The 27,949-nt window shown below is 37.2% G+C and overlaps 1 protein-coding gene across 6 annotated transcripts in view; it reads right to left on the bottom strand.

Moving 5' to 3' along the window:
• Nucleotides 1-27,949, bottom strand: part of cher (filamin-A) — a 754,003-nt gene that overhangs the window by 15,567 nt on the left and 710,487 nt on the right. For all 6 annotated transcript variants that reach the window (XM_067140703.2, XM_067140704.2, XM_067140705.2 and 3 more), the window contains 3 exons: nucleotides 11,074-11,267; nucleotides 9,455-9,680; nucleotides 408-623 (listed from right to left, as the gene is read on the bottom strand). In XM_067140703.2, the coding sequence (XP_066996804.1) occupies nucleotides 408-623; nucleotides 9,455-9,680; nucleotides 11,074-11,267 (636 nt within the window). The remainder of the gene's footprint in view (nucleotides 1-407; nucleotides 624-9,454; nucleotides 9,681-11,073; nucleotides 11,268-27,949) is intronic.

The following is a 27,949-nucleotide window of genomic DNA, read 5'->3' as shown; positions in this document are numbered from 1 at the left end:
GGGGAAAGAAAAAAAAAAAAAGACTTTCAGAAAAAAAAATTTAGTAGGGCCTACTTTCATCTAAACCTTCAAAAAATGATTAACCTCTAAAAATGACATTCAATTATTATACAAAATTTTGATTATCCAAAAACCCCTGCCTCTCTCCCCCCCCCCCCCCCCACCTGTTTGGTTAACAGAGTTTCCACTGTATAACAATTCTGAGAAAATAGTCTCCGAGAGGTTTGTAATTAATGACCTATGAAAGATATATATGCCACATATTACACACTATATGTAATAATCAACAAATACTTATTTGAGAATTGCAGGATTTTTTGTAGATTTACAGAGGGAATTAGGGGTTTTTATAAAAACTTATCGCTAAAATATTTAATCGTTATATAAAAAAATCATATTATATTTACCTGTGCAATTCACTTTGAATGGTGAACCCACGATGTGATAACCATTATACTTAATACTAATGTAATAATCTCCAGGAACCAAGGGTGTATACCGAACTTTGTAGCCTTCTTCCACTTCTGTACAATCCATTGATACTTTCGATGGACCGTCAATAGTGACAGCAAGAGTTCCAGCGCCTGCATTGCATGTGTCAACCAAGAAATCTGTCTTCTGGCCTGCACAACAGATATATAATTCACATTATATTCTTCTTCATTTAAGTGGCATACACACATATAAATTATAGGAAGTCATTTATTAAATAACACATTTCCTCCAACTTTACATCTGCTGTAGCCCTAGATCTTAGAGTCCTTTCTATACTCTCTTTAAATTAATCGACTAACTAGAAGTCAGAATTATACATGTGAATAATCTGTTAACACCGTTGATTGGATTATCAATGGTTACAGCAAACCAAAGTTTGGAAGGTACATACTGGGAAGAACTGCATGTATGAATTGATCATACTGTATGATTGAAATATACACAAAAAATACCCAACATGTTTTGAATTCATCGGGCGATATTTATAGACTGCACGTGAATACAACTGTTCATGATGGAGCAAACCAATAATGTATGCTCTAACCTTTCACTTCTTTCCAAAGTCTGGATATCAAGTTTCCATAGATACAAAGAACTTGGTATCATAATTCGATAAGATTATTTAGAACTATAGGGTGCTTTCTGTGTAAAACGCTTGCTGCTAATGGTAGAGCCATGTTGAAACACCAGATCCTGTAACATCTCTAAAGTTCAGCAACATTGGGCTTGGTCAGCACTTGGATGGGTAGACCACAAGCTACTGCCTGGAAGAAGAGTATAAAGGAACAAACCATCCGACTAGAAGTACACTCTGATTAAGGATGCCTAATGGTTCCATGACTTAGCTGAGAACAGTGACAGGGTTACCATGTCTACATATGGTTAAAGGAACTTTCTTTCAAATAATTTGGTTGTGACCTGCGTTCTGCCTTGTTTCCCCATAAATGAGCAACATATCAACATACTTGTCGCTGGAATACATCGTGAGTGAATTAATACATGCTGTGATGTGACCTGGTAAGTGTGCATAAACATTGTGTGTCCATTAAAATGAGGCATGATCCGTTGGTTAAAAAAAAATATTTAAAAAAGTTGGAATCGAACCACTGCATTACCGATATTCAGACACCTTATATCACCGGCCTTTAACTGCCTCAGCTACAAATAAAACATACAAGTCGCTCGTTAAAGGATTATTACATAAGTATGGCCGCTCGACTTCGAAAGTTAATATCCATGTCAAGGTCTTCAATAATAACGCTTAACAGTGTTCATTTAACTTTTTCCCCATTACGGAGCACGTGGCATACCTATTACTTTGACCGTACTTTCTCCATAAATTAGCAACAACTCAACGTACTCTTCACAGGAATACATTGTGAGGAAATGAATAAGTGCTGTGATGTGACCTCTTAGGTGTGGATTAGTATTCGTGTGTGGTGGACTCGGAATGTTGTGGATTCGAATCCCATGCTGGCCGTCCTGAAAATGGTTTCCCTCGGTTCCCCATTTTCACCACCCGGCAAATGCCGGGATGGTACCTTAGTAAAAGACCAAGGCCGATTTCCTTCCCAATCCTTCCCCCACCCATCCTTAAGAGAAAGACGCCAAATCAGAGAGCATCCCTTAAAACCAATAGGAAAAAAAAATACTGATTATGATTATATCCCTGCTAAAAATGGAGCACATCTGTCCTTCAAAAAGTTTGAGTTACGGTGGTTTCGAACCGCTATGCTGCCGATACTCACACAAGTTGTGTTCCAGACCTTAACCGATTCGGCCACAATGTCAACATACATAGTACTTGCTTGAGGTTTAGTACTTACATTTGGCCGTTCCACCTCGAAAGTTAATATCCGTATCAAAGTCTTCAATGGTGTTTTACAGTGTTTGTACAGTTTTACATTACTGAACATGTGGCATAACCTATTAATTTGATTGTATTACAGGTACGTGTTTTATTTCAAGGCGCAATAAATCACGTTTCCAGAATGGTCCTTACTATTTGGCACAGAATTATGCAGAGTAGTTTTCCCTTTGCTAGGTCCATGGATCAATTTACAATGATGACATACATGTAACGGAGAGCCTTATCGACCATTAGGAGAAATTTCAAGTTATTTGGTGTTCATAAAACTATATTATTTAAGGATCTTTAGGATATATGCATTATTTTGGTTGCCATCTCTGAAAAAATAAGGGGCTGGTGAACCACCCGTTATATATAAGAGTTATTTTGCTGGCATGGTCTAATGAAAATTAAATGTAGATTTCTTCTTCTTAAGAAAATATACTCTCTTCAAACATTCATATGCATATTAGAAAAACATTTTTGAAGACTTTCGCGTGAAGTGTGGCACTGTACGGAAGTGAAACATGGACAGTGACTAGCTCAGAAGGAGAGTGAATAGAAAAAAAATGTGATATTACAGAAAAATGCTGAAGTAAGATGGATAGATTGGATCACAAACAAAGAAATAATGGATCGAGTTGGTGAGAGAAGAACGATTTGGCAACATTTGACCAGAAGAAGACAGCATGATAGGACACATCCAGGACTTGTTCAGTTAGGTTTTGAGGGAAGTGTCTGTGGTAAGAACAGTAGAGGTAGACCAAAGTATTAATATTAGAGTAGATGTAGAATGCAGTAGTTATGTAAACATGAAAGGTCAGCAAACAATAGGGTGGCACTGATTGCTGCCCCAAACCAATCTACTGAGTGATGATCCAAACAAAACCATTAATTTCAAATTACATCTACTGGAGTGTATTTGAAATACAGTACAGCATCAATAATCTAATCCATTTGGGATTGAGGATAGTTCAGATTATCAAACTACAACTTAGAAGAAATATTTAATATAACTGTATGGTACATAATAAAAGAAAGTTGCAGTTTTGAATTGTATCAAAAATCATTGCTTATTTTCTTTTCAGTGTGAAGTTTGAACTTGAACACAATCCTGCCAGATCTGCCATTCCTTTTAACAAAAGTTGAATTTCTGTTCAAACCACACAGCCTTCAAAGTGAAGAACCCCTTATCACCATTATCATTTCTCGGCCATGCTCTTGTATTATCACAGTCTTCAAACAAAGGTATAGATATCAACAAGTAGTTTAATATAATGTATCTCCTTCAATTTACATCTGGACATCATATATTTCTGTTGGAATAGGTCACAAATTATTCCAGACATTTTTTTAATTCAGCACGTTAAGAAAATTCCATGAATTGATTAGCATGCAGCAGTTATCTTTCTTAGAAAAACTGCACAATTTTTCTTAATTGCCTTCTTCTACTACAAAATAGAGCTTTTGTTTTTTCCCCCTACAGATTTTCTTTATTCTTGCTATGGCTCTCTGGTCCTTAGGTTGAATCAGTGCTATAACATTTGGTGGCAGGAATGTGACCAACATTTTTATTTATGATGGTTTAGTTTTTCAGCAGAACGGTGTGCCAGTGTATTTTCTAGAATATGTAAAACTTTGCCTTTTCGTTTATAGGACTTTTTAACTGAGGAAATTAAATCATTGGTAAGGCAATCACCAAAAGTTTCCCAAGTCACCCATGCCTACTTATTGCTAAGAGAGAAGCAGGTGACGATTTTTTAAACTGTACCTAAACCCATGAGGAATAATGGCAATGAACGAGTTGTGCTATGACTAGCACAATCCACAGTTGGAAATGTCTTCTTAATCATTTTGGAACCAAGGGCTGCAGTTTCATAACTAGATGCAGATGATTTCTGAGGCAATGGTTTCCAGTTTACCCCAGTCTAACCAGGATTGTAGACATCAGCACTTTGAATATCCTTCAGTTTCCACAAGCTCTAGAAATGTTTGTGCTACAAACTTTACCCTTCAATATCAAGTTCTCTGATTCCATGATGGGGTTTTCAAGTTTTATAGCCACCCTGAACTGGCTTTGATATCAACAGGACCATTAATTTTATTGTCATCCAGCTCTTTCTCACTTAACAATAGTCCTGACATCTTTATAAGATGTTTCATCACCCTTTCCTCTTATCCAGCTCCAGCCAGGTTCACCTTCCTCTCTCATTCCACCATTTTTCTTCTTCTGTTCTATTCCATGATCCTTCTTCTTGTACTGGCCTTGATCACGTATATCCATTTTGCTCTGGGTCTCCCTCTATCTCCCTTTCCCTCAAACTTAGCCTCCATCATCTGTTTCAGAAACCTTTCCTCACCCATTCTCTTAACATGTCCAAACAAAAGTTTTATTTTGCCACTTTTTTCTCAATTCTGTCATTCAATTTCTCTTCTCTAATTTTCTTCCTGACACCTTAATTTCTCAATAATAATAATCATCACTATCATTATCTTGTGCCCAGACATGCAAGTCATCCATGGGCATCAATTAATAATAATAATAATAATAATAATAATAATAATAATAATAATAATAATAATAATATTTGCTTTACATCACAACTACTTTTTTATGGTTTTTGGAGACGCCGAGGTGCCGGAATTTTGTCCTTCAGGAATTCTTTTACGCACCAGTAAATCTACCGACATGAGGCTGACGTATTTGAACACCTTCAAATACCACTGGACTGAGCCAGGATAGAACCTGCCATGTTGAGGTCATAAGGTAAGCAACTCAGCTCGTCACTAGAGAGACTTGCAGCCAGGCCCCCCTGGAGACCACACAACATCACAGTCAAATTCATACAAGTACAGTAAAACCTGTCTAAACCAAAATTGCTAGGGACAAGAAAACATTCTTTTATGCAAGGTCAACCAATATTTGTTGCTTACTGTGTTCCTATTTCAATTCACATATCAAGAAGAAAAATGGAGAATTTTCCTTGAAATTAACAAATGTTGCACTACATATGTATATATTTATTTTAATATCTTCCTCTGGTTAGAGGCTACCCAAAGACAAAGAATACATAATACACAAAGATAAATGATTTTAAAAAGTAACATTTTGAATATAACTTACAACTCTAAAAAGAATTGTGAAATTAAAAATAAAAATATTTTAAAATGTGAAATTAAAGTCTACACAATTAAAAAATTCTAAAAAACAATTATAATAATCAGTGGCGAAGCGTGCTATAAGACACTGACACAGTGTCTACCCCAGAAATCAGGAGAATATTGTGTTCTTCATTTTAAAATCACACTTAAGAATAATTCTGCACCATATACTATTGTTTGTTTTGCACATATTTCTGTGTGTCTTTGGTTCACTAAAGCACCAATCAATGCTTTAAAATTATTCCTTGCTGCAACAGTGCCTCTAGGGGCTGCTGCATTGTACTGCTGAGACATTTGCTTAAACGTTTCAGCCACCAGGTTGCAGCACTGTGTTTCTCAGAGAGAATTAGTAGCAAGCGCATGCGCAACAGCGGAAGCAATGTGAGGAAAGCACCAATGCACGAGATGTTCCCTTCAACGTCTCTCACGGCTCAGTCAACCTCCAGTTAGTTTGCTGTTCTGTGTATCCTCTCACTAGCTAGTAAGAGAGTTTTTTGTGATTGCGTTACTTAGTATTTTATGTACGTGTTATTGTATTATGACACACGAGGCTTTCTACCAGCTGCATTATTCAGACTTAGAAATGTCTGATTTAGGCACACCTGATCTTACTGACAATATATATATTCATGGGTTTTCCAAATTAACATATGAAGAGAAATGTGAACTGAAAAATAAGAGACCTACTCCTAACCTAATTTTAAGTCAGCAAGATGGTAAAATTGTTAGAAAAATCAAATCTCAGTGGTATTCAAAATATGACTGGTTGACGGGAAGCATCAAATTAAACAAACTCTACTGTTATGTTTGTCTTCTTTATGGCGACGAGGCTGAACGGAGGAAAGAGGGTATTGTGACTGCATGCTTTCCTTTCAAAAATCTTCACAAACATCAGGCTTCACAAAAACATGTAAGGAACAGGGGAAGTTTTCACATGCTAGGTCGAGGTAGAATAAAGCATGCAATTTCTGAAAGCTCCTTGCAAGCTGCTATTAAGCATAATGAAAAAGTGGCTGCAAAAACAAAGATTCTGAGTCGTCTTGTCCAGGTTATCACTTTTCCTGGTAAACAGGAAATATCCCTATGTGGTCATCGCAAGGATGAGATTGCAGTAAACAAAGGAAATTACCTAGAGTTATTGGATTTACTCATTCAAGAAGAACATGAATTCAGGGTTCATTTACAAAGCAATTGTGCATTCATAGGGACATCTAGTACCATTCAGAATGACATAATTGAATATGTGACGCATGTATTACAGGAAGCAACAAGGAAGCAGACTGCAAAGACTCAGTTTATTCTGGTTCAAGTTGATGACACAACTTGCTCATAGGGTGCAAATGAGCATCATATTTTGATATGCATTTGATGACCAAATTGAAGAAAGATTCATCAGCCTTTTTGATGTTTCCAAAAACAAAAGTGCAGCAAATATATCACAGGTTATATTAACAAACTTGAAAAACTGGGAAGCTGGGAACAAGTTTGTCTGCCGGACGTATGGTGCGATGGTTCTTCAGTGCTTGCAGGTGATCGTAATGGTGTACAGGCTATCAAGGAAAATACATCCCCAAGTACTGTTTATTCACTACTATGCACCCAGAATACATCTAGTGCTTCTTCACGGCTCCAAGCATATAAAGCAAGTTAAGATTTTTATTAGTGACCTCAGTATGTTTCACGTGTTTTTTAGTAGGTCTACTAAAAGAAGTGAACTTCTCTGTGATCAAGGTTTTTGGCTTCTTCACCAGAGTGATACTAGGTAGAATTATCCCCCGCAAGGAGCATCAACAATAAAAATGCATTTTCAAGAACTTAAGAGAGCAGTACATAGTGTCACCGAAGATGAAGGCGACAACTGGGATCTAGTTTCTATCAGCTCCGCATATGGTCTAGCAAACAAATTAGATCACAATTTTGTTTTCTTGCTTTGCCTTTTCAGCAAAGTTTTCCTGTTCACAGAATCTGTTCAACATTCAAGTCAAAGGAACCTCTGACATAAAACTGTGCCTGTGCTGGAGAGCTTCAGGTAAATGAGAAATGAAAGCACCATTGTTACAAGTTGTGCAGAAGCCCATCAGTTAAATGACAACATAATGTATGATGAAAACAGTACTCGCAAACTGTGCATTCTTGCGTACGAAATTGGATTCAATTATAGTGCAAACAGAACTTAGATTCCATGACTTGGAGGAAACTGACTTTGTGGAACTTCCAAATGGGAAGATGTTTTCAGAATATAGGGCTATCTTTCCTCAGACCAAGCTCATGAAGTTGATAAAAATATACAGTTATATCCTTTCTTTGAGGAAGAACAGTTAAAGAATGAACTACTTATTCTTTATTTTGATTCCGAAAAGCATATGCCACCAAATGAACTTTTGAAATTCATTTTTTGCAGTGATCTTCAAGCAATATATGAACAGCTTACAAAGTTTCTACACCTTGTTTTAAGGTTTCCTGCGACAAGTGCATCTAGTGAACACAGCGTGAATGCTTTGAAATGTGTGAAGACATTTTAGGGAAATTCCATCAGCAATGAAAGACTGTCCTGTTTATCTTCTTTGGCCATTGAGAAGATGCTGCTTTCTGAGTTGACAAGTGACCCAGGGTTAAAGGAACGTGTCACTGACGTTTTTGCAGAAAAGAAAGATCGACATATCAAATTAAAATACAAAAGGATTTAGGCGAGTTGAAATTACTAAGAATATACAAAAGCATGTCCTAAGTTTGCCCGAAATACTCAGAATGTTTGTATCCTGTGTTTATTATTATATATAGATTATTAGCAGCAGAAGAAATTTGTATGTCTACCCTTACTCAAAATACATGCTTCGCTACTGATAATAATTACAGTAGTCTATAACAAAGGCAACAACAAAAAAATTGGTTGCATGGTAGAATTCCTTGCTTGCTGTTTCTATTGAACATATTACATGTAACATTACATTGACAGAAGTTCCATTTTAGAGATTTTTAACCTCGCAGGACTGGAAATATCGGCCCGTTTCAGTGTTGGACAGGTTCCGTTTTAGGCTGCATAAAGTGCCATTTAGCTTCATGGGACCATAGAAAAAGTCCTTTTAAGGGAGGCTTCCGGGTTGTTCAGGGTCTAGTTTATACAGGTTTTACTGTATATGCAGATGCCAGGTGATAATAATGCTAACGACTAAGCTTATTCGTATAGTTGCTGAAAATAAGAATGAACGCATGGTATTGCATATAATATTTTCTCAGACTTAATTGTATGTTGTATGTTGGGTATTCAGCCCGAAGGCTGGTTTGATCCTCCGCAGCTCCGCCAACAGCTGTCATAAATAGCCTAGGCATCACTGAAGAGGCGTACTAGGGAAATGAGGAGTGAGGTAGTTTCCCGTTGCTTTCCTCGCAGAGCCAGTCGTTGCTATTACATATCAGTCTGCCAAAAGACTTAATTATATTATCAAAATATAATTCACCTCATACAAAAACAAACCCTGTGGATATTCACATTGTATCTATAGGTTCAATTGTTTCTGAGAAAAATGTACCTGTGAGGAACTTATACAATACCATGTGTTTATTCATTTTTAGAAAGCCTGTACATTCAACTTGTATTTTGAAGACCCCCAAATTTACCACATTTTATCATGAGGAGAAGAAAAAAAGAAACTGTTTGGTTATATGATAGCATTTAACAGCTTTACTCAATAATGTGAAATACTTTTCTGTATAGCACAGTCAGTAAGCAGAAAGCAGCACAGATAATTTACCAGTTGTAAATAAAATTAAAATAAACTACAGTAAGTTCAATTAAATTAAATGGAATTGTTTCTAATGGAACTAAATAAAGTGCAGTAGTCTCCTTCAGAACCTGTGCTCTAGGATTGCAGTGCTACCATTCCTGACCTCTTGTCAGGCAGATGCAAAAAGTAACTTCATGAGGAACTTAGATCTTAGTCAACTTACCAGTCTTAATATCTCCAAGTCCATTGCCAGAGGCATGGACTGCAGCAGGATCTGCATCCTCCTTGCCCACCTTGATGCGGAAAGGTGATCCAGGAATATGTACACCATTGAACTTGGTGTGGATGTTATGAATACCATTTTCCCGAGCCATAAAGCGTACAGAATAGGTTTCTGAATCAATAGATTGTATGAAACAGTCGTCTTCCGTTCCTGATGGGGCTACAATCTGAAAAGAAAGAAAAAACATTTATAAAAATAATAGGTGCAGTATAAATGTGAAATTGGTACGATCATAATGGCAGATCATGCTTGGACTAATATTAATTCCAAGTCTATGAATACAATGTTAATTGAATTTTGGTCCATACAATATACAAACATTATAACTGCAGCATAGCCTATAAAATAAAAGTATGAAATTTAATTAACAAGTATCTTGTAAGACATTACTTTTAGTGATAAATAATAACATACTAAAACGTCTTGAGTGGCAGAGATGCTGCATAAATTCAGAGAATTTACTACAGTTACATTAACTAAGCTGACACCGAAAAATATGGCTTCTTTCTTAACAAAACTCCTTATTTAACGTTGCACTGTTTTTAAGTCCTTTTCACTAGTTTTCCCTAGGTTAGATATTCTATCTGATGAAGTACTCTTCTTGTTCACAATTAATTTAATTTAACTGATACGTTCAATGCCTGCGATTTCTCCTGATATAAAAATACCACCTAACATTTATAATGCCTAACTGGAAGTCGCACTTCTCCTGTTCATCAACAATCTGGAAGTTCTTATCATTCTCCAATCCAGTCTGATATTGTATTGAACTGTATTGCACAATCACTCAAAACAAGAATAAAATATATATGGGCTACTCTCCCCTTATTGCTCCTTTTTCTTTTTAATTTGAAACAGTTCACTCAATTCTATTTTCTTTCTGTCTATTCATTATTGAACTATTTGATATTTCCTTTCATTTTCCATGACCCTTTTCCTAAAAAAAATACTAGATAATAAATAATCTAAAGTTTTGATACACCACATCCCACTATTTCCATGTAATTCTTCAAGATTTTCCTGTACTGTGAAGTACACAATCAAGGTATATTGTTTTGTTTTTGTTTTCTTATATAGTCCATTGGCTTCATATGTTGTACAAACTCTATATAGTGTCCCTAATTATTCACGACTGTAAAAGAAGTAAAACCCATTATCACGAATTATGTTTCCTGTATTCCTTAGATAGGATATGTTTTTATTTCTGGCTACATTAATGTAATGTAATAACAGAATAGGAAAAGGGAAGACAAATTTCCCTAGCATTTAACAGCTTTACTCAATAATGTGAAATACTTTTCTGTATAGCACAGTCAGTAAACCGATGAGGAAGCCAACCAATATAGCTGAGGATTTGCAGCCCATTCGATGATATTGGCCAGCTTATGGCCCTTAATGGGCTGTATTAGATCACAGGTTTACAAGCTGGCAAAGAAAAAATTTCATACTGAATAAATTTATAAGAAAATTACTGGACAGCAGTAAATATCAAAATGGCCTTTGACAAGTCCACCCTGCTGTTTCCAATCACTCGATTTCTCTCACCAATGACCACTTACCTTTGCATCCAACTCTCCCTTAGCACCATTCTTTCGAACGAGAAATGCAGTGGGTTTGTCAGCCTGTACACCTGAAGAAGGGAACTGGAATACTTCTAGCTTGTGGGCATCTCCCATTGCTGGGGAAATGAACAGCTTGTATGGCGAGTCTGGAATATGCTGATCATTGAACTTGATTCCTACACGATATTCACCTGAAAATTAAAAATAGCCATGTTGGGTAACTAATATTTGCCATATCTTTAAAGAGAAAAAAAATCTGCTCTCCTCTAAGTTTTTATTACATTACAAAGAGGTATTAAATATAAGGGCATCACCAAATTTGTAGTTGTGATGCAGCAGCTATTACAAAAAAGGTTGCTAGCTATAGATAGAAGATTTAAAACAAGTTTTATTCCTGTGACTTCAATTCCATACAAAACTGCAAGTTCTCTGGTTGAGGAGAAAGATCAGTCACATTAAACTCCAAGCTTATTATAAAGACTGAGGTGGTCTATACAACACAATCCACAAGGAAGGAATACTGAAAAATAATCAATGAGGTGAGCACCATACAACCAAGAATTTCATTTCTTCAATGTCTAGGTTCCATGCCAACAGAGCATCAGGCTCTTTGGTTATGAACCTAGGTACATTAGACTGAAATAATGTTAAAAAAGTATTAAAACTCTTTAAGCTTTTTCAATCATGGAAGTGGAGCAATCCAACTAACAAGCCCAAACTCACAGTGAGGTAAAGTGCCAGTATTTACAAGACTGAATAATTCTAAAAAGCTTGAATCCTTTACAATATTTGTAATCGGTGAAATTAAATTACGATTCCTTTCTCTGAACTACACTGTTGATCCAGAAGCCAAAGGCAGACATTTCTACAAGTAAGTAAACTCATGGCCTCGTATTCCTGGAGGTGGTACAGCTTTTTCAGGCAAACTGAATGTACCTTTATAACCACATACCAACCCTCCTGTCATTCTTAAATCTCTGGTAGTTCCAGGAATTGAACCCAGACCTCTGAGGACAGCAGGTAATAATGCTAACCATTATGCTATGGAGACATATTTATACAAGTTGAGGTATAATTTCCCCCACGATGCATTCACAGCTTGTGTTTCAAAAGGAGGCTTGCAGAGATCGTGTTGGCACACTAGGTGCTAGCATCTTGGAGAGGTGTGGTAATCCAACTAACAAACCCAATACCACACTGGAGCAAAATGTTAATAATTTCACAATTGAAAACGGTTACAAAGTTTGAATATGTTTTTAATATTCAAAATTGGTGAAATAAAATTATGGCTTCTGTCTAGGAGGTTAGTTTCTGAAATAATGTTCTCTTCTACAGAAATTGGAGAAGGGAGATAGAGAACAGCACATGAATATTATAAGGTGACAGACATTTTAGTCCAATGATTTTCAGCATATTGGCTCATTATATACAATCACCCAGTGAGATTTTATTAAATCCATTAAGAAGGAAGCTATTCTATTTTTTAATTTTTTTTTTTTTTAGTATAATTTCAGTTAAGGTAACCTTTAAGATTTCAATCTGTCAAAGCACGAGCTCTGACATTTAGAACACTACTTACATACCTGTAAAAGAACACATTAATAAATGTGTTTTTTTTTTTTTCTTACAGGTATGTTGTAGTGTTCTAAATGTTAAAAGTTCATGCTTCAATGGTTTGAAAAACTTAAAAGGTTAGGAAATCTGTCTCTTTCTTGCTTTCCCCGCCTGGCTACACACTTGAGCTCAGTTTGCAAGTAATAAAGATATTTATCTTCTCGCTACCATTCTATTATGTTATTACCAATAGGTACCATCATTATTTAATTTCTCCCTTTAAAGACTGCCTTACTGACCGAGCAGAGTGACCGCGTATGTTAACATTCTAGGCTATGAACCTCACCATCGGCTGTCCTGAGAATGGTTTTAAGTGGTTTTCCGTTTCACTTCCAGGCATATGCCTGCCAGGACTGTTCCCAATTATAGGCCATAGCCAACTCCTTCTACCTCCTTACCTAATTTCATTCAGTCATTTTTTTCACTTTCACTAGATGCTCAACTATGGATGTCATCAGTAAAAGCATCTGACCATAAGAACATGACATAATTTCACCCCACCTCATCCCTGACCACATATTAGGAAACTGGACTAAGGGGCAGACATACAAGAACTGTCGCATTGATCGTTGCGCTATCTGTATTTAGTGACATTCCTATGAACTGTATGTCATCTTGCAATGATTATATTTAGAACATACCATTCATTAAAGACCATTGGATATTTTCACTTGTTCATATGAATTTTGTTCTAGCTGTATCCAGTCAAAAGTACACAATTGGAATTCACCTGTGTTTAAAAAAAAAAAAAAAAAAAAAAAAAAAAAAAAAAAAAAAAAAAAAAAACTTAGACTGAAAATACACAAATGGATGGGAATCTATGGTAAACAATGAATATTTAGGAGAGGTTCAAATCTGCTATTTTCAGTAAGATTTTGAGTGTAACAAAAAAAAGTAACGCACAACATTTCTCTCTTTTCATTTCTTTTTTTATGAAAGAAGAGAGGAGAGGATGACCAAGGGATCTTGTTTCAGAAACCGATTGAAAACTATGAACTGAAAGTTTACGCCAAGTTGAAGCAACTAGCTCCGGACAGAAAGCTATGGCTGCAGCAATAAGGCCTGGCCTTAGAGTATGATGACGAATATTTAATGAGAAGGAAAATTAAAAATATCCAAAAGAAATGTACAGGTTTACCTATTTATTAAACATATGAATCAAGTCTCGCAACACATTTGTCCCACTGTGACAGCAAGTTCAAAATGCCTTGTTCCTAGAACTCTATTCCTTGTAAGTATAGCCACCTGTGCACGACCAGTTTCACTTCTTCATCTGAACCAAAGCATTGACCAAGGAATTTCTAGAGTGGTCTGAAGAGGTGAAAGACAAGATGGTGCAAAGTCTGGACTGTATAGTGGATGACTGAATACTTCTCAACTGTGCATGAATAGAAGCTGCAGCATGGGGATGAGTATTGTCTTCTTCACTGATCGGGTGACCTTGAATTTCCTGCATGGCACGGAGTCACTGTTTCCGCACCATATTGGTCTGCTTTGTTTCAAGGCTTGAAGGGGTATGCCCAGGATTATACCCCAGTCACCACACCTTCCAGAAAGCTATGACCTTCATCAGCATAAGGCATCATTCTCTGGTCCTTATAACAGGTACTTGGGCACCTTATGCACACTGACTTTATGAAATACCAAACTGTTATGCACAAAACTATATGCTGTGTCAACTGAATTGTACCAAGGTTCACAAAAGCATCATTTCAAACTGCTGCCTCAATGCCTCTCACAGTGGATGGTAACTTTACAAACAGAAAAAAGAATTCCTTTGCGGTTTTGGTGTGAATTGTCCACAAATGTAACAGAAATTGTCTAGGCAATTGATACACTGCCGCATACTACTATTTTTTCATGTTGAAATGAAATGTCGTATGGCTTTTAGTGCCAGGATATCCCAGGACGGGTTCGGCTCGCCAGGTGCAGGTCTTTCTATTTGACTCCCGTAGGCGACCTGCGCGTCGTGATGAGGATGAAATGATGATGAAGACAACACATACACCCAGCCCCCGTGCCACTGGAATTAACCAATTAAGGTTAAAATCCCCGGGCCGGGAATTGAACCCGGGACCCTCTGAACCGAAGGCCAGTACGCTGACCGTTCAGCCAACGAGTCGGACTTTTTCATGTTGAGAACCAAACAGTAATTTTATAATCATGTACTTGAAATATAGTAATCACTAACTTGCACATGACATGACATCACCTCTTGCACATTGCTATTGTGACCACTAAACTTACAAAAAAAGGCTATTCTATCCAATCTGAGCTAAAAGTCCCCTCAGATTCATTTTATACAGTAGTAATCCCTTGTGGTTCCATCCCAGGTAGGAGAACACATGTTGAAGGCATACATTTATAAGGATGTTGAAATGGGTGTAGTAATTAAATATTTAACTAAATTCAAGTAATAAAGTCCTTATTACTGTATGTGTGTCAGTTTTATGCATCATATATTGAATTATCATATGCAGCTGGACTAGAAACGGGATTTTCTTTCTCGGCATTGAATGTTGGGTTCCTTAGTGTTATTGTTGTGTCTTCTATATTGAACTGTGACACTTCTGATATACTACTCGTAAAATCCCTGTTTGTTCGTAAATGTTAACTGAACATGAAATTCTTACAATACAATTTTGCTTTATGTTGCAACAACACAGATAGGTCTTATGGTGACTATGGGATAGGAAAGGGCTAGGGGTGGGAAGGAAGCAGTCATGGCCTTAATTAAGGTACAGCCCCAGAATTTACTGGTGTGGAAATGGGAAACCACAGAAAACTGTATTCATCTTGAGTCCCACTTCCATTTGACAGGCTAGGCATTCCTTAGAAACAACTTAGTGAACAGAATGGAAGTCGGTATAGTGCTATCAAAATCAATGGAACTTATGGAAGAAAGAAAACTGGCTGAATCATCAAAAAGGAAGAGATAGACTATAATGTGTTCCAAGCAAACGTTAAAAGGGGAAGTACAGTGTGTGGGGTGATACTATTCATCAGGAATACTGTAACACGCAACACAGTTTCTGTTAGGCAGGTAAATGAACAAATGTGCAGGAATTAAGATGTTAACTGTCTCAGTTTATTCACATTGTTAGGGAGGAGATGAGGATAAAGCAGGCAAGTGTTATGAAACACTGACCGATGTCATAGTCAGGACCAACAGCAAGAATAAGACAGCGTTAAAGGGTGTTTTTAATGGGAGAATTAGAGTACCAAAGGATATGTGTAGGTAAAGGGTAAATGTGAGGAAGATATGGAAGGTAATAATAGGAATGGGAAGCATTTGCTGGACTTCCATGCTGGTACGGGATTAGCAGTTGCAAATTAATTCTTCAGGCATGAGGCTATTCACTATTACACATATGTGAATGTAGGGGTGCTATATCCATAACAGACTACATCAGAACTGACTTTGAATTCAGGAAATCTATTAGGAAAAGTACAAGTATTCTAGGGGTTTCTCAATGATCCAAACCATTATCTGATCTGCTGTTTAGAGAAAGTGAGCCTGCCTCTTACTTGGAGGCCTCATGTTCGATTTCTGGCCAGGTCAGATTTTTTTACCTGAATCTGAGTGCTAGTTTGAGGTCCACTCAGCCTATGTGAGAACAATTGAGGAGTGACTACCGACAGTGAGAAAAGCAAAAGCTCCATCCATCTGGGAAAGCCTAACATACTGGGCCAAATGACTCAGATGGTGAAGAGCTGGCCTTTTGAACTCAGTTGGTGGCTTTAATTCAGACTCAGTCCAGTATATCTGAAGGTGCTGAGTGCCTTGTATCAGCTGATTTACTGGCAAGTGAAAGTACTCCTATGGTATAAAATTCCAGTACCTTGGTATTTCCAAAAACTGTTAAAATAGTTAGCAAGACATAATATTAACAGCAAATAATTATTAAATGACTAACATAACCATGTCCATCTGAATGGGAAGCCCAAAACACTACAAAAATCTTGTGCTTTTCAGGCACTACCTGCGGGGGTAATATTAAACAACTTTTTATTTTTATTTCTCCAGGACACACAGCCAAAAGTAACCTTAATGAACAGACAATATTTCTAGTGAGCACCCGTAATAAAACAACTAATAGAACAGAAGTGACCGCCATGATCACAAAACTGATACTTATCAGTAGTTTATTCATGACTACTTTATTTTGTTTATATTTTATGGTTTATTTTGCTTGTAAAGATAATAAGACAAGTACCTTGAATGTCAGCAAGAAAACACTAGCCTCAAATTAATAGATGGACATTTTGGAATGGAATTTTACCTGTGTCTTTTCTTTCATTCAGGTATTGCACATTTCTTGTTGGTATTTTTTTTTTTTTTTTTTTTTTTTGGCTTTACGTCGCACTGACACAGATATGTCTTATGGCGACGATGGTATAGGAAAGGCCTAGAAAGTGGAAGGAAGCGGCCGTGGCCTTACTTAAGGTACAGCCCCGGCATTTGCCTGGTGTGAAAATGGGAAACCACGGAAAACCATCTTCAGGGCTGTCGACAGTGGGGTTCGAACCCATTATCTCCCGATTACTGGATACTGGCCACACTTAAACGACTGCAGCTATCGAGCTCGGTTGGTATCTTTTGAAAGTCCAAGGTCTAGTTTCATTCTTAACCCCATAAACCTATACCTACATGCACCTTCTTAGACAATATCCAACATATTCTCCACATCAGATATATCAATAATAATAATAATAATAATAATAATAATAATAATAATAATAATAATAATAATGTTATTTGCTTTATGTCCCGCTAACTACTTTTACGGTTTTCGTGGACGCCGAGGTGCCGGAATTTAGTCCCACAGGAGTTCTTTAACGTGCCAGTAAACCCACCGACACGAGGCTGACGTATTTGAGCACCTTCAAATATCACCGGACTGAGGCAGGATCGAACCTGCCAAGTTGGGGTCAGAAAGGCAGCACCTCAACCGTCTGAGCCACTCAGCCCGGCACAGATATATCAAGGTTGCTCATTCCATTCTAAATGGTTGTGGATTTAGGTCACAGAAAAGAAATCCTAAGCTACCATTCATTTAATGAAGCACTCAAACCCTGGCTTAACTTTCAAATATAATAGTGGTATTTAAAGTTTAAGAGAAGAAATTACAAAGATTCAAAATTAATGAAAGTTAACAGCCTGAATACAGAAAAAACTCCAAACTATGAGTCCATTAATTGCAATATTACCATGTTTGATTCACATTAAAAGTGACTACAGGCTTTACTGAGAAACCACACAAACATCTGTTAAGGCGGTAAACAAATATACCTTGTTGAGAGTAACCAACAGCCGTCTGGTTGGAACTCTTTGTTTCACTGTTATTATCCAATTGAATCTCTTGGCAAACTTTGTAAGTACGAAATGGTTGAGCTCTGTTGTATTCACCCATTCTCCTGTCAACTACGGTATGTGGCACTTCACTTAGCTTCACTGCTCACAGCTGACTTTCACATAGCCTCCTGCAGGCGCTACTGGATGGTTGGTGCAAATTTAGAAACCAGACAATTATTCTTGGCATCACCACCTGCTTTTTGACAACATTGCATATGTTGAAATGACTGGTTGGCTCCAAGCCCAACATAAGATTTAAAAAGAGAGTGTGCACAATTTCTGGAGGTGGTCACTGTTTCTAGCATTTACCTCATTTCTTTGGCCCACTGCCATGCTCCACTCCAGTGAAATCCATCTTCCTACACCAATATACTTAACCTACAAAAATCAAGTAAAAATGATTTCACGTAACACATCTTATTTTTTGACCAGATGTCATCTCTCACACACTACTGGAAGGTAAGATGAGAGGTCAAAGAGTATATTTGGAGATTCATGTTTCACTTAAACACTTTCACTAGTAACAGACCTTTTTAAGCCAAACAAGCAATCCAGTGAAATGTAATCAACTAACAACTTATTACTCAGTAGAAAAAACTTGAGCTTTTCTCCCCTTTTTATAGAACTATATTCTCATAAAGAGATAATCCCCAGCTTGCCCATAGCAAAATGAAACTGAGAAATTGTAAGTAATATTTCATAATAATATGGACAATTTATTATAATCACCACAACCATCATAGCAGTTACTGCAGAGAATAGTTTCTAAATTCCTGTTCATCCTTTTGGCCTTCATATTATTAAACCTTGACAAATTTAATTTGCTCTCTCTCAACTGAAATCTAGTAAACCCTATGCTTTGAGGAACAGGTAAGTTTATAAAAATGTCTGCAAGAGGACAAGTTGGGGTAAATATTCATTTATAGGATGAGGAGTATGGACATTTTTCCATGGAACCAATTTTATTCTACATAAGACAGGTGTTACATAATACCAATATAAATGGTCCGTTATTGGACATTATAAATTTTCCAGCTAACTCATTCCTGGTTGCCAGCATTTCACCCCAGTGTGCTAAGTTGGGCTCATCAGTTGGTAAATATCCCATGAGTTAGCTGGAAAATTTACAATGTCCAATAATGGGCCATTCATATTGGTACCTACTATAAATTTACTCATTCGGGACAAATATTTCAGGTTCCCTATGGGAATCAACATCTATATCAGGTGTTACATAAGCCTCATTTAAGCGGACCGTTTGAATTCCGGACAGCGGTCATCACCATTAGACTGCTCCACTTGTTTTCAGCGACACCTTACAAGTTACAAGACACTTTTTATACAATGGACAATGTCATCTCTTTTTAAAAACCATTATGCAGACATATGGGAATTCCTTTTAAACATTTGTACTATTTCAAGCCTAAGGAAAAGAGAGAAAGAAATGTACATAGGGATGCTGTAGTAGCCATGAAGTTAATTCTTCTGTACAGGGCTCTTTCCAAACCTTTCATGACAGGTCGCCTTGCATTTTACTGATTAGTGTACATTCTGAGAATTCTAGTTGCCTGGGAATGCTGCCAGGAAAAACAATAACTTTATTAATGATGCCACGACTGTTCAGTCACAAGTTACCAAGGAATTTTCCAAACTAGCTTGCATCATTCTATTCATAACTCGGACTGTTGCTGATATGGTCGAGGTCACATAGTTCAGTTAAACTTGACTAACTGTTGTGAGAGAAAAACTGTAGGATTTCAATCGACCAGTAGACGTTGCTAAGAAGTGTTTAGATCTCAAGAAAAGAAAAAATGTCATTACAGAAAGTGTGAAAGGACTTTCAGCGAGAAAGCTTCCTGAAAAACTGAAATGTGGAAAAACTCAAACATAATAGTGAAGAATAAAATGGAAATTTAAGCGAGTGATAGAAAAATAGGAATCTAGAAGTGAAAACAAAGTGGGAGTCAATTTTTGCAGAAATGAATATTACAGTACCGTATATGAGTGGTTCAAGTGTGTTTGAACAAAAGACTTGTGAGTGAGAATGGGCCAATGTTACAAGAAAAAGAGTGAGAAATTGCAAATAACCTTGAAGACAGATGAAGAATTTGTTTGTCACGCTGGATCGCAAGTACAGCAATAACACAATGGAACCATTTAACAGACTTTATTCCCTTTTCAAGAATCACAGTGAAGAAAAAATGTGCTCAATTTACACACAGCTGAACAATTACTTCCCAAAGCTGTAAGATATTCAAAGGCTGTAAAATCACTTCCAATATCTCCCAGGCAAATATTTAGTTAGAAATGATATAGAATTATCAAAACAAAGATGTATGCTTATATTTAAGGTGCATATTCTTTGTTGTTAAAATGTTGGATTAATTTTTACAACCTTGTTTCAGCAGACACCTCTCGTTAATGTGCAGTTATTCACGGAACTGGCTGTGTCCGCAGAAGAGAGGTTTGACTGTGTCTGTATTATAGAATCCATTTAGAGTTGATAGCAAGAATGACAATATCAATCCTAAAGTTAGAATAGAACCACAGGTTGATCAGCTCTCTAAGGAAATGTCCTAGATAATATTAAAGTTGATGGCTGTCTTTCTTTGCTAAGTTTTTTCAAAATTTCCAAGCGAACAGTGCCTTTTCTTCACTTCTGCAAGAATAAAATTTATAGAAGAGAGATGCTATTTCTTACTTCTGTTCATCCTCATACGGAATGAAACAGCTTGCTGTACAGGAGCAAATGTACAGTACCAACATTCTGAAAAATGTCTATTAACCGGCTGCAGATTAGGTGCTTGCCTCCTGTAACAATGGATGTGGGATCAAACCCTGTTATAATAGATTGACATTTAAGGCTACTTAATTGTGAAACATATGAGTCATATTTCCAGACGAATTCCCATCTTCAGCGATCTCTTCCAGATCTACAGCAGTTAAATAGATATTTAACAGTAGTATTGTAATTAACCTACAATTTAAACCATTTCTTAATATTTTTCTAGCTGGAGCACATTTATTCTCTTACAACATGTGAATGGACTCAACTGGAAGTCTCTCTAGAGATGTTACATACTCTGAGGTTTGGGTACACCTGTCAGTTACTGAAAATGTACTGAAGAAACAGTCAGCACTTTCATTCACCATACACAGTCTATTACGCAGAAGAAAGAGAGATGTGTTGATAACAGAGTTAAGGTGCACTGAAGTAGTGCCATGAATTCACAATGGTGCAGGTGAGAATCTGTGTTTGGATCATAAATTAATAGAAGTACCTTCTGAAATTTAAATTATGCAAATACATTACAAAAGAGGATATTATAATGCACTGTATAAGAGAAAATTATTCTTCACAATAAACAGAGCACCATCCCATTTTCTCAATTTCATTCTTTGGTGAATGAACAACCTGCAGTATACAGTGATATAACCAATCACATCCTTCATAAGTTTTTATAGATCACATCCTTCATAAATATAAGTTTATAAAGAAATAGAGGTGCAAGTACCTTATTAAGTCTTCAGTTATATTTCAGTAGGCACATATCTGTTGCCAAGCAATAATTCCACCCACTTATCTACCCACCATCCTTCCACCTACTCCCCAAGTTTTGGCTCTGGACTTACTACCGAAGTGATGCCAAGAGTTTCAAAATGCAGATGTTATAGTACCATATTCCAAGTAAGTTCTGGCGAAAACTGGATAAAATGAATCAAAGAGATTTGCAGCACTTTTCTTCTAGTCAATCCCATGAACAGAAGTTTCCAACAAATGACAAGGATTCCAGAGTCTACTACTCTCTAATTATACATTCTTTCCTTGAAGATTATTTCATGGTTAAGAAAATTAAAAGAAACATATTAATAAATTGATTCAATATAATTTTGTATACCAGAGAGCAAGATGGCTGTACACTGTGGGTCTCAAAGCTTGCTTTCCTGAGGTGGTGAGTTCAAATCCCTCAGCTGGCAGCCCTGAATTTTCACTCCATGTAAATATTGGAGCTGCATCTTAATTAAGGCCATGACCACATCTTTTTCCAGTTCAAGGAAACAATAAAAAAATTGTACGCATCCTCCCAACTGATGGTGGGATATCTTAAACTGTACAACAATTCAGTAGAGGATTAATACTACTGTTACTTGTTTAAAGTCCCTTCAATTGCTATAGATTTTAAGTGACACTGTGGTGTCACAATATTGTCATGCAGAAGTTCTGTAATGAACCCAAAGTCACAGTGGTCCCATTTAAACACCCTCAAATGCCATCAACCTCAACTGGGATTGAACCAGCTATTTTTGGAGGGGAAAAAAAAAAAACCAAGACAATGGCTAACCAATTACACCAGTGAAGTTGGCATAGGTTAACAGAGAAAGTTCTATAAAAGATGATATTATGAAGTGAACAGAAAAAGAACAAAAACAGAGAGAGACTGGTCAAGAAATTCACAACTTTTTTCCATTTCATTACATTTCTGTTTCTTGTTGCAGCTACCCATGCTATCTTATTCAGAGATAACCTCTTCATCACTACATAACTAAAGACATAAAGAGCTAAACTGAATACTGTAAATTTCAAATGTGGGGATCCATTGGACTTTGTAGTGGAAACCAGTAGGGTCAAAATGTAACCAAACTAAGTTGGCTACACAGGCAACTTCTCAGAATTGCCCGCATGGAATGTAGTCTATGATTCCAGGCATAAGGGAAAAAGTTATATTCAAAGTATTCTTCATTTCAGGGACTGGTTCAATTTAAATTCATTCCTGAAGGTCAAACTGTCACTAAGAAGCCCTGCTCAAGTGGCAGAGATTCGCATTGGCTAAGGAAATGAAGATGAATACGATGAGTGCTCTGCAGTAGGTGACTGAACTTTGAGAGCAGGTCTGTTTTGAACAGTGGTACAGACGCTGGTAAACGTGCATCACCACCCAAGGGGTTTACTTTCGAGATGGTGTTGTGTAAATGGTTCCATGTTTTCCATAATAAAAGCTTCTATACATGTTTGGTTACTTACTGACTATACTGATACAACACCGTTATCCAATAAACTGCACTGCATTCATCATCTTGACATCTTCATAAATATAAGCACTATTTTCAAATCTAAAAAGAAAGAATTACAGCAATTTTTGTTAGAGGATGTTAAGCAAGGTTCTACATATGAAGATCCTCAAGATCCTCTACTCAAAGCTCTCCCTCCAGTTCTCCAACATGCATGCTCAGCTGGCTCCCTCAGAGGGATATTGTCAGTCTCCAGATACCGGTTTAAACCTGGGAGAGAGTGTGACTTTTGCAGGGTGTAAAAAAAAAAGTCCACTTAGCACTTCAAGTCAAACTATTCCTATGTAAATGATCTCAGTGGCACATTTTATTTTTGCCTGATAAAATTAATTAAACTCGGCAATAGGTCACCAAATAGAGTCCTTGGTTTCTCTGTCACGCGGAACAGTAAAAATTAATGCCGAAATTGACAAGTAGTCGGGCTAAATGGCGTCAAACCAAAATGCCTGCATGCAGTAGCTGAGCTCATATAATAATAATAATAATAATAATAATAATAATAATAATAATAATAATAACAATAACAATAATAACAACAACAACAACAACAACATCATCAGCAGCAGCAGCAGCAGCATTTTTCTTGTAAGAATTTCTTCATAAACTGAATCTCATACTTTGTTCATATCTCCAGATGTATCATTTTTTTCTCTTCCAAAGGAACTGATTATACTAACGCCTCACGTAGAAGAAATTTTCACTTCCATCTGTTTTTCTGGTCCCCACCTTGTAAAATCTTGGCACACCTTACAACCTGGCATTTTATTTTTCACATAAAGCCACTCACTTCATTTTCCTGAGTTAATGTCCAACAATCGGGACCACCATGGTCAGAATTGTTTCCTCTTGAACTGCAGTAAATCTCAGTACTTTTTTTTTTTTTTGCTAGGGGCTTTACATTGCACAGACACATAGGTCTTATGGCGACGATGGAATAGGAAAGGCCTAGGAGTTGGAAGGATGCGGTCGTGGCCTTAATTAAGGTACAGCCCCAGCATTTGCCTGGTGTGAAAATGGGAAACCACGGAAAACCATCTTCAGGGCTTCCGATAGTGGGATTCGAACCCCCTATCTCCCGGATGCGAGCTCACAGCTGCGTGCCTCTACGCGCACGGCCAACTCGCCCAGTAATCTCGGTACTTGTGACGTTTTCTTCATATTCACTCGATTCTGTTCACAGGTTCAGGAGATATTTCAAAATAATAGCCGTGCCTTCTTTTATTATGCACCAGTTCAAAATAATTAGTATTTTATTCATTTCACTTCTCTAACTTGTGAACCACATGAACCCCTTGCTCCTACCACCCTACTAAATTACTATGAACTCACTTGCCTCACCACATACATTAACCCCAGATTACCTATGACGGTTAGCTAGTTGTTCACTGTTACGTTGGTATTAATAGCACTTGGTGCAATACAAATACCATTAGACTGGCCTTGACAAGAACAGTTCGTTTGCTGAAGGGTGAGAAAATCAACACCCCCTACTCTATTGTATTCCAGCAGCCAAAAATGTGGAAGGATAAGAACAAGCAAGATGAAGATTATCTCTTTCTTTCTATTTTAACTTCGAACTGACGACACAAAATGGTTAATAGGATAAGAACGATAATTTTAGATCGGCAGTTTACAGAAACTTCAATCATATGCTCGTATGCATTATATCCATAGAAGTGTAACAAAAAGCAGAAAAACAAGCTTCAATTTAAACCATAAGACATTTCATACAAAATGTGATAGGAATATTTCTGATAATATCTAATTCCTTTTCTTAAAAATTATTTTACGCACACATTGGAGCACTTTAATCAATCCATATACATTTAAGTCTTAAGAGTATTAGCTACGAATTTGGCTTATGTTTCTTCTTCTGCTCCCAGAACTTCTTCATTCTTTCCAATCTGGCTGCCTTTTCTTCGTCAGTTATGGTGTAATTGTTTGCATGTAAAAGTTTTTAGTTTAAGTCTCAAGTCTCTGTTTCTTAGGATCCTCTTCTCTTCTCAGTTTTCAATTTGCTGCATTATCAAGCCTAACTCATCTAAATCATCTTGGACTTCTTTGAACCAATTGTTCTTGGTTTTACTTTTCGAAAAATAGTTGAAAAGATGTTTCAGTACCCTGACTTCTGGTAGTCTTGATTTGTGGCAGAAAAATGCAACCTTCCTTTTCCGCATTGTATCTGTTATTGACTCAGTTTCCTGGTATACTTCCTGTTAATCTACTTGGTGTTTTTTGTTTATGATTGTTCTAAGGATTCTTCTTTCTAACTTATGTAATTTATCTGTTGTTGATTTGGTGTTCAAATTGAATAGTGCTTCACTAGCATAGGTTGATTCAGGTTTAATAACGAAGTTGTAGTGTTTGAATTTTGCATTTATCGAGAAAGATTTCTTCTTGTAGGTTGGCCAAGTGATATGTTTTGCTTGTTTCAGTTTAATTGTTCTATTTTCTACTGATACTTTCTAGCTTAAGTTCCAAGTAATAACCTCCCCAAGATACTTAACTTTATATACAATCTTAATTTGTTTGTTATTATTTAGTGTGATAGTTGGTGTTTCAACCTTTGAAGAATGGCATCATTTCAGTCTTTTCAAATGAGATTTGTAGTCCGAATTTTGCTGCTATTTTTTCATGTACTTCAATATGGTGTTTAGCCTCTTCCACACTATTGCAAGCAGCGCAAGGTCATCTGCAAATGCCAGGCAATTGAGTTTGATATTTTTGCCAATCTTTATATTTTGTTGGCGTTTCTTAGTCCACTCTCGCATGATTTTCTCCACTGTGCAGGTAAATAGTAATGGTGAGAGACCGTCACCCTGTCGAAGTCCAGTCCAGATTTCAAATGATTCAGACAACTCCCCTCTGAATTTGAATTTTGATTCAGTGTTCTTAATGGTAATTCCAATAAAGTTGATAAGTTTCTGGTGTAATCTAAATTCCTTGAGGATTTTAAGTAATGACTCACAATGGATACTGACATACTGTACCCTGATGAGATAGGCCCTAGTTTCATGATTTGATTTTGATATGAGAAATACAGATATATTGGAATATTAAATAAATACAGTGTCAGTTTTGTGTGGACGGGAGAATTTCCACATGATCGCGACAGTCCGGCGCCACGGTAAGCTTGTCATTAAGGGGAAGAAGGTTTCCTGGTCAAAAGATAAGAGGATTAAAATCTAGAGCTCACAACAACAGAATAATTACTACAAGGAAGTGAAAGAGTATATATTTCGGACCAAGGCCGAGCAAGATGCATCGCCAATACCGAGAATATGACGTACGGGTTTCGTCCACGCCCGAGGCATTTGGTGTGGCCACGTTTCACAGGGAGAGATTTCAAACTAACCAAAGCGGTCCTGACCAATGAGAAAATGTATCGTAGGCCAGCAGATAAACCAACATAAGAAAAACTCAGAGTGAACTCCAGTTAGCTTCTCCGATAACAATAATTAAATTATTCCAACCACATGATTGAATAGAGGGGATTTTTGTGATATCGTTCCCATGTTGAATAATGGTAATCGTAATAAATTAAAGTAATGAATTCGTGGAAATGACCCACGCTATCTCGCCATTGGTCGAGATGAGCACGCCATCAGGGACGCCGAGTTAGCGCGCGAAAGGTGGAGGACAGAAATTAAGTGATATTTCCATGATCACCGAACGATATGAGTTCAGAATACGACACATGAATGTGTATCACCAGTGTATTAAGTAGGATAAAGCAAGAGATCCAAATCCACCTGCATATGCCGATTTAGGAAACCGACCCCCCTCTCCAGGAAGTTGACCGCGGATGACCCCGGCGGGAAATCATATCGTCCATAAAAGTCCAGTAGCAGACCTCACATCACTCAGTCGTTTGAAGTCACCAGTTGTGACCGGTCGAACCTCACATCACTCAGTTCCTACCAGTACTCAGTCGTTTGAAGTCACCAGTTGTGACCGGTCGAACCTCACATCACTCAGTTCCTACCAGTACTCAGTCGTTTGAAGTCACCAGTTGTGACCGAGCGGACCTCACATCACTCAGTTCCTACCAGTACTCAGTCGTTTGAAGTCACCAGTTGTGACAGGTCGGACCTCACATCACTCAGTTCTTACCAGTCACCAGTCGTTATCGGTCACCAGTCGTGTCAGTCGTAATGAAGTAGTTGAGACTCTGACACGTTGACTCTGTAAGTCAGTACCTCGGGACGTATTCGAAGTCAGTTAGAGCTGAAAGTACGTGAATTATTAGGAGAATGAATACGAACAGTGAAATTATCCATAGTACCGAGTGTGTATAATCAGTACAATTGTATGTTGAAATTAATGAATGTCATGTGTTTAAATAATAACTAACTAACGGAACGCCGATAGTACCTTTGGAAGGCAGTGTGCGGAGCCTGAAGTAAACACCTCAAGATAGACGGTGAATAACTATCCGAGCAGGGAATTATAGGAGCTAGGCGATGATCAAGACGGCTTGAAAATAAACTAGGAAGTGCCGGTTGAAGACGCGATACGCGCCGGTTCAAATGAACGACATTTCGTCGTAATGTGTCACGACGTGTGTTTCGGGCATATATGAAGAGTATATTGTGCGAGTGTCAGGGGTCTAGGAGCACCTATAAGTGTTTTTTTTTGTTATTAGTATTGTTGTGTAAAATAGTGTAATAAGGTATTAATCATGGGTAGTCACCCAGAAGTGTTTTATTGTGTAAAATTTGTATTGTGCGACATGATGGACGTGTAAATCACCATGGGGCCGTAAAGCCTATATCTCCTCCGCTACGAGACAATGGAATTCTACACAGGAATGAGTACACAATTTTGATATTT

The sequence above is a fragment of the Anabrus simplex genome, chromosome 2 (genome assembly GCF_040414725.1).
Source record: "Anabrus simplex isolate iqAnaSimp1 chromosome 2, ASM4041472v1, whole genome shotgun sequence".
Lineage (NCBI taxonomy): Eukaryota > Metazoa > Arthropoda > Insecta > Orthoptera > Tettigoniidae > Anabrus > Anabrus simplex.
This window is presented reverse-complemented; position numbering and strand designations above follow the sequence as displayed.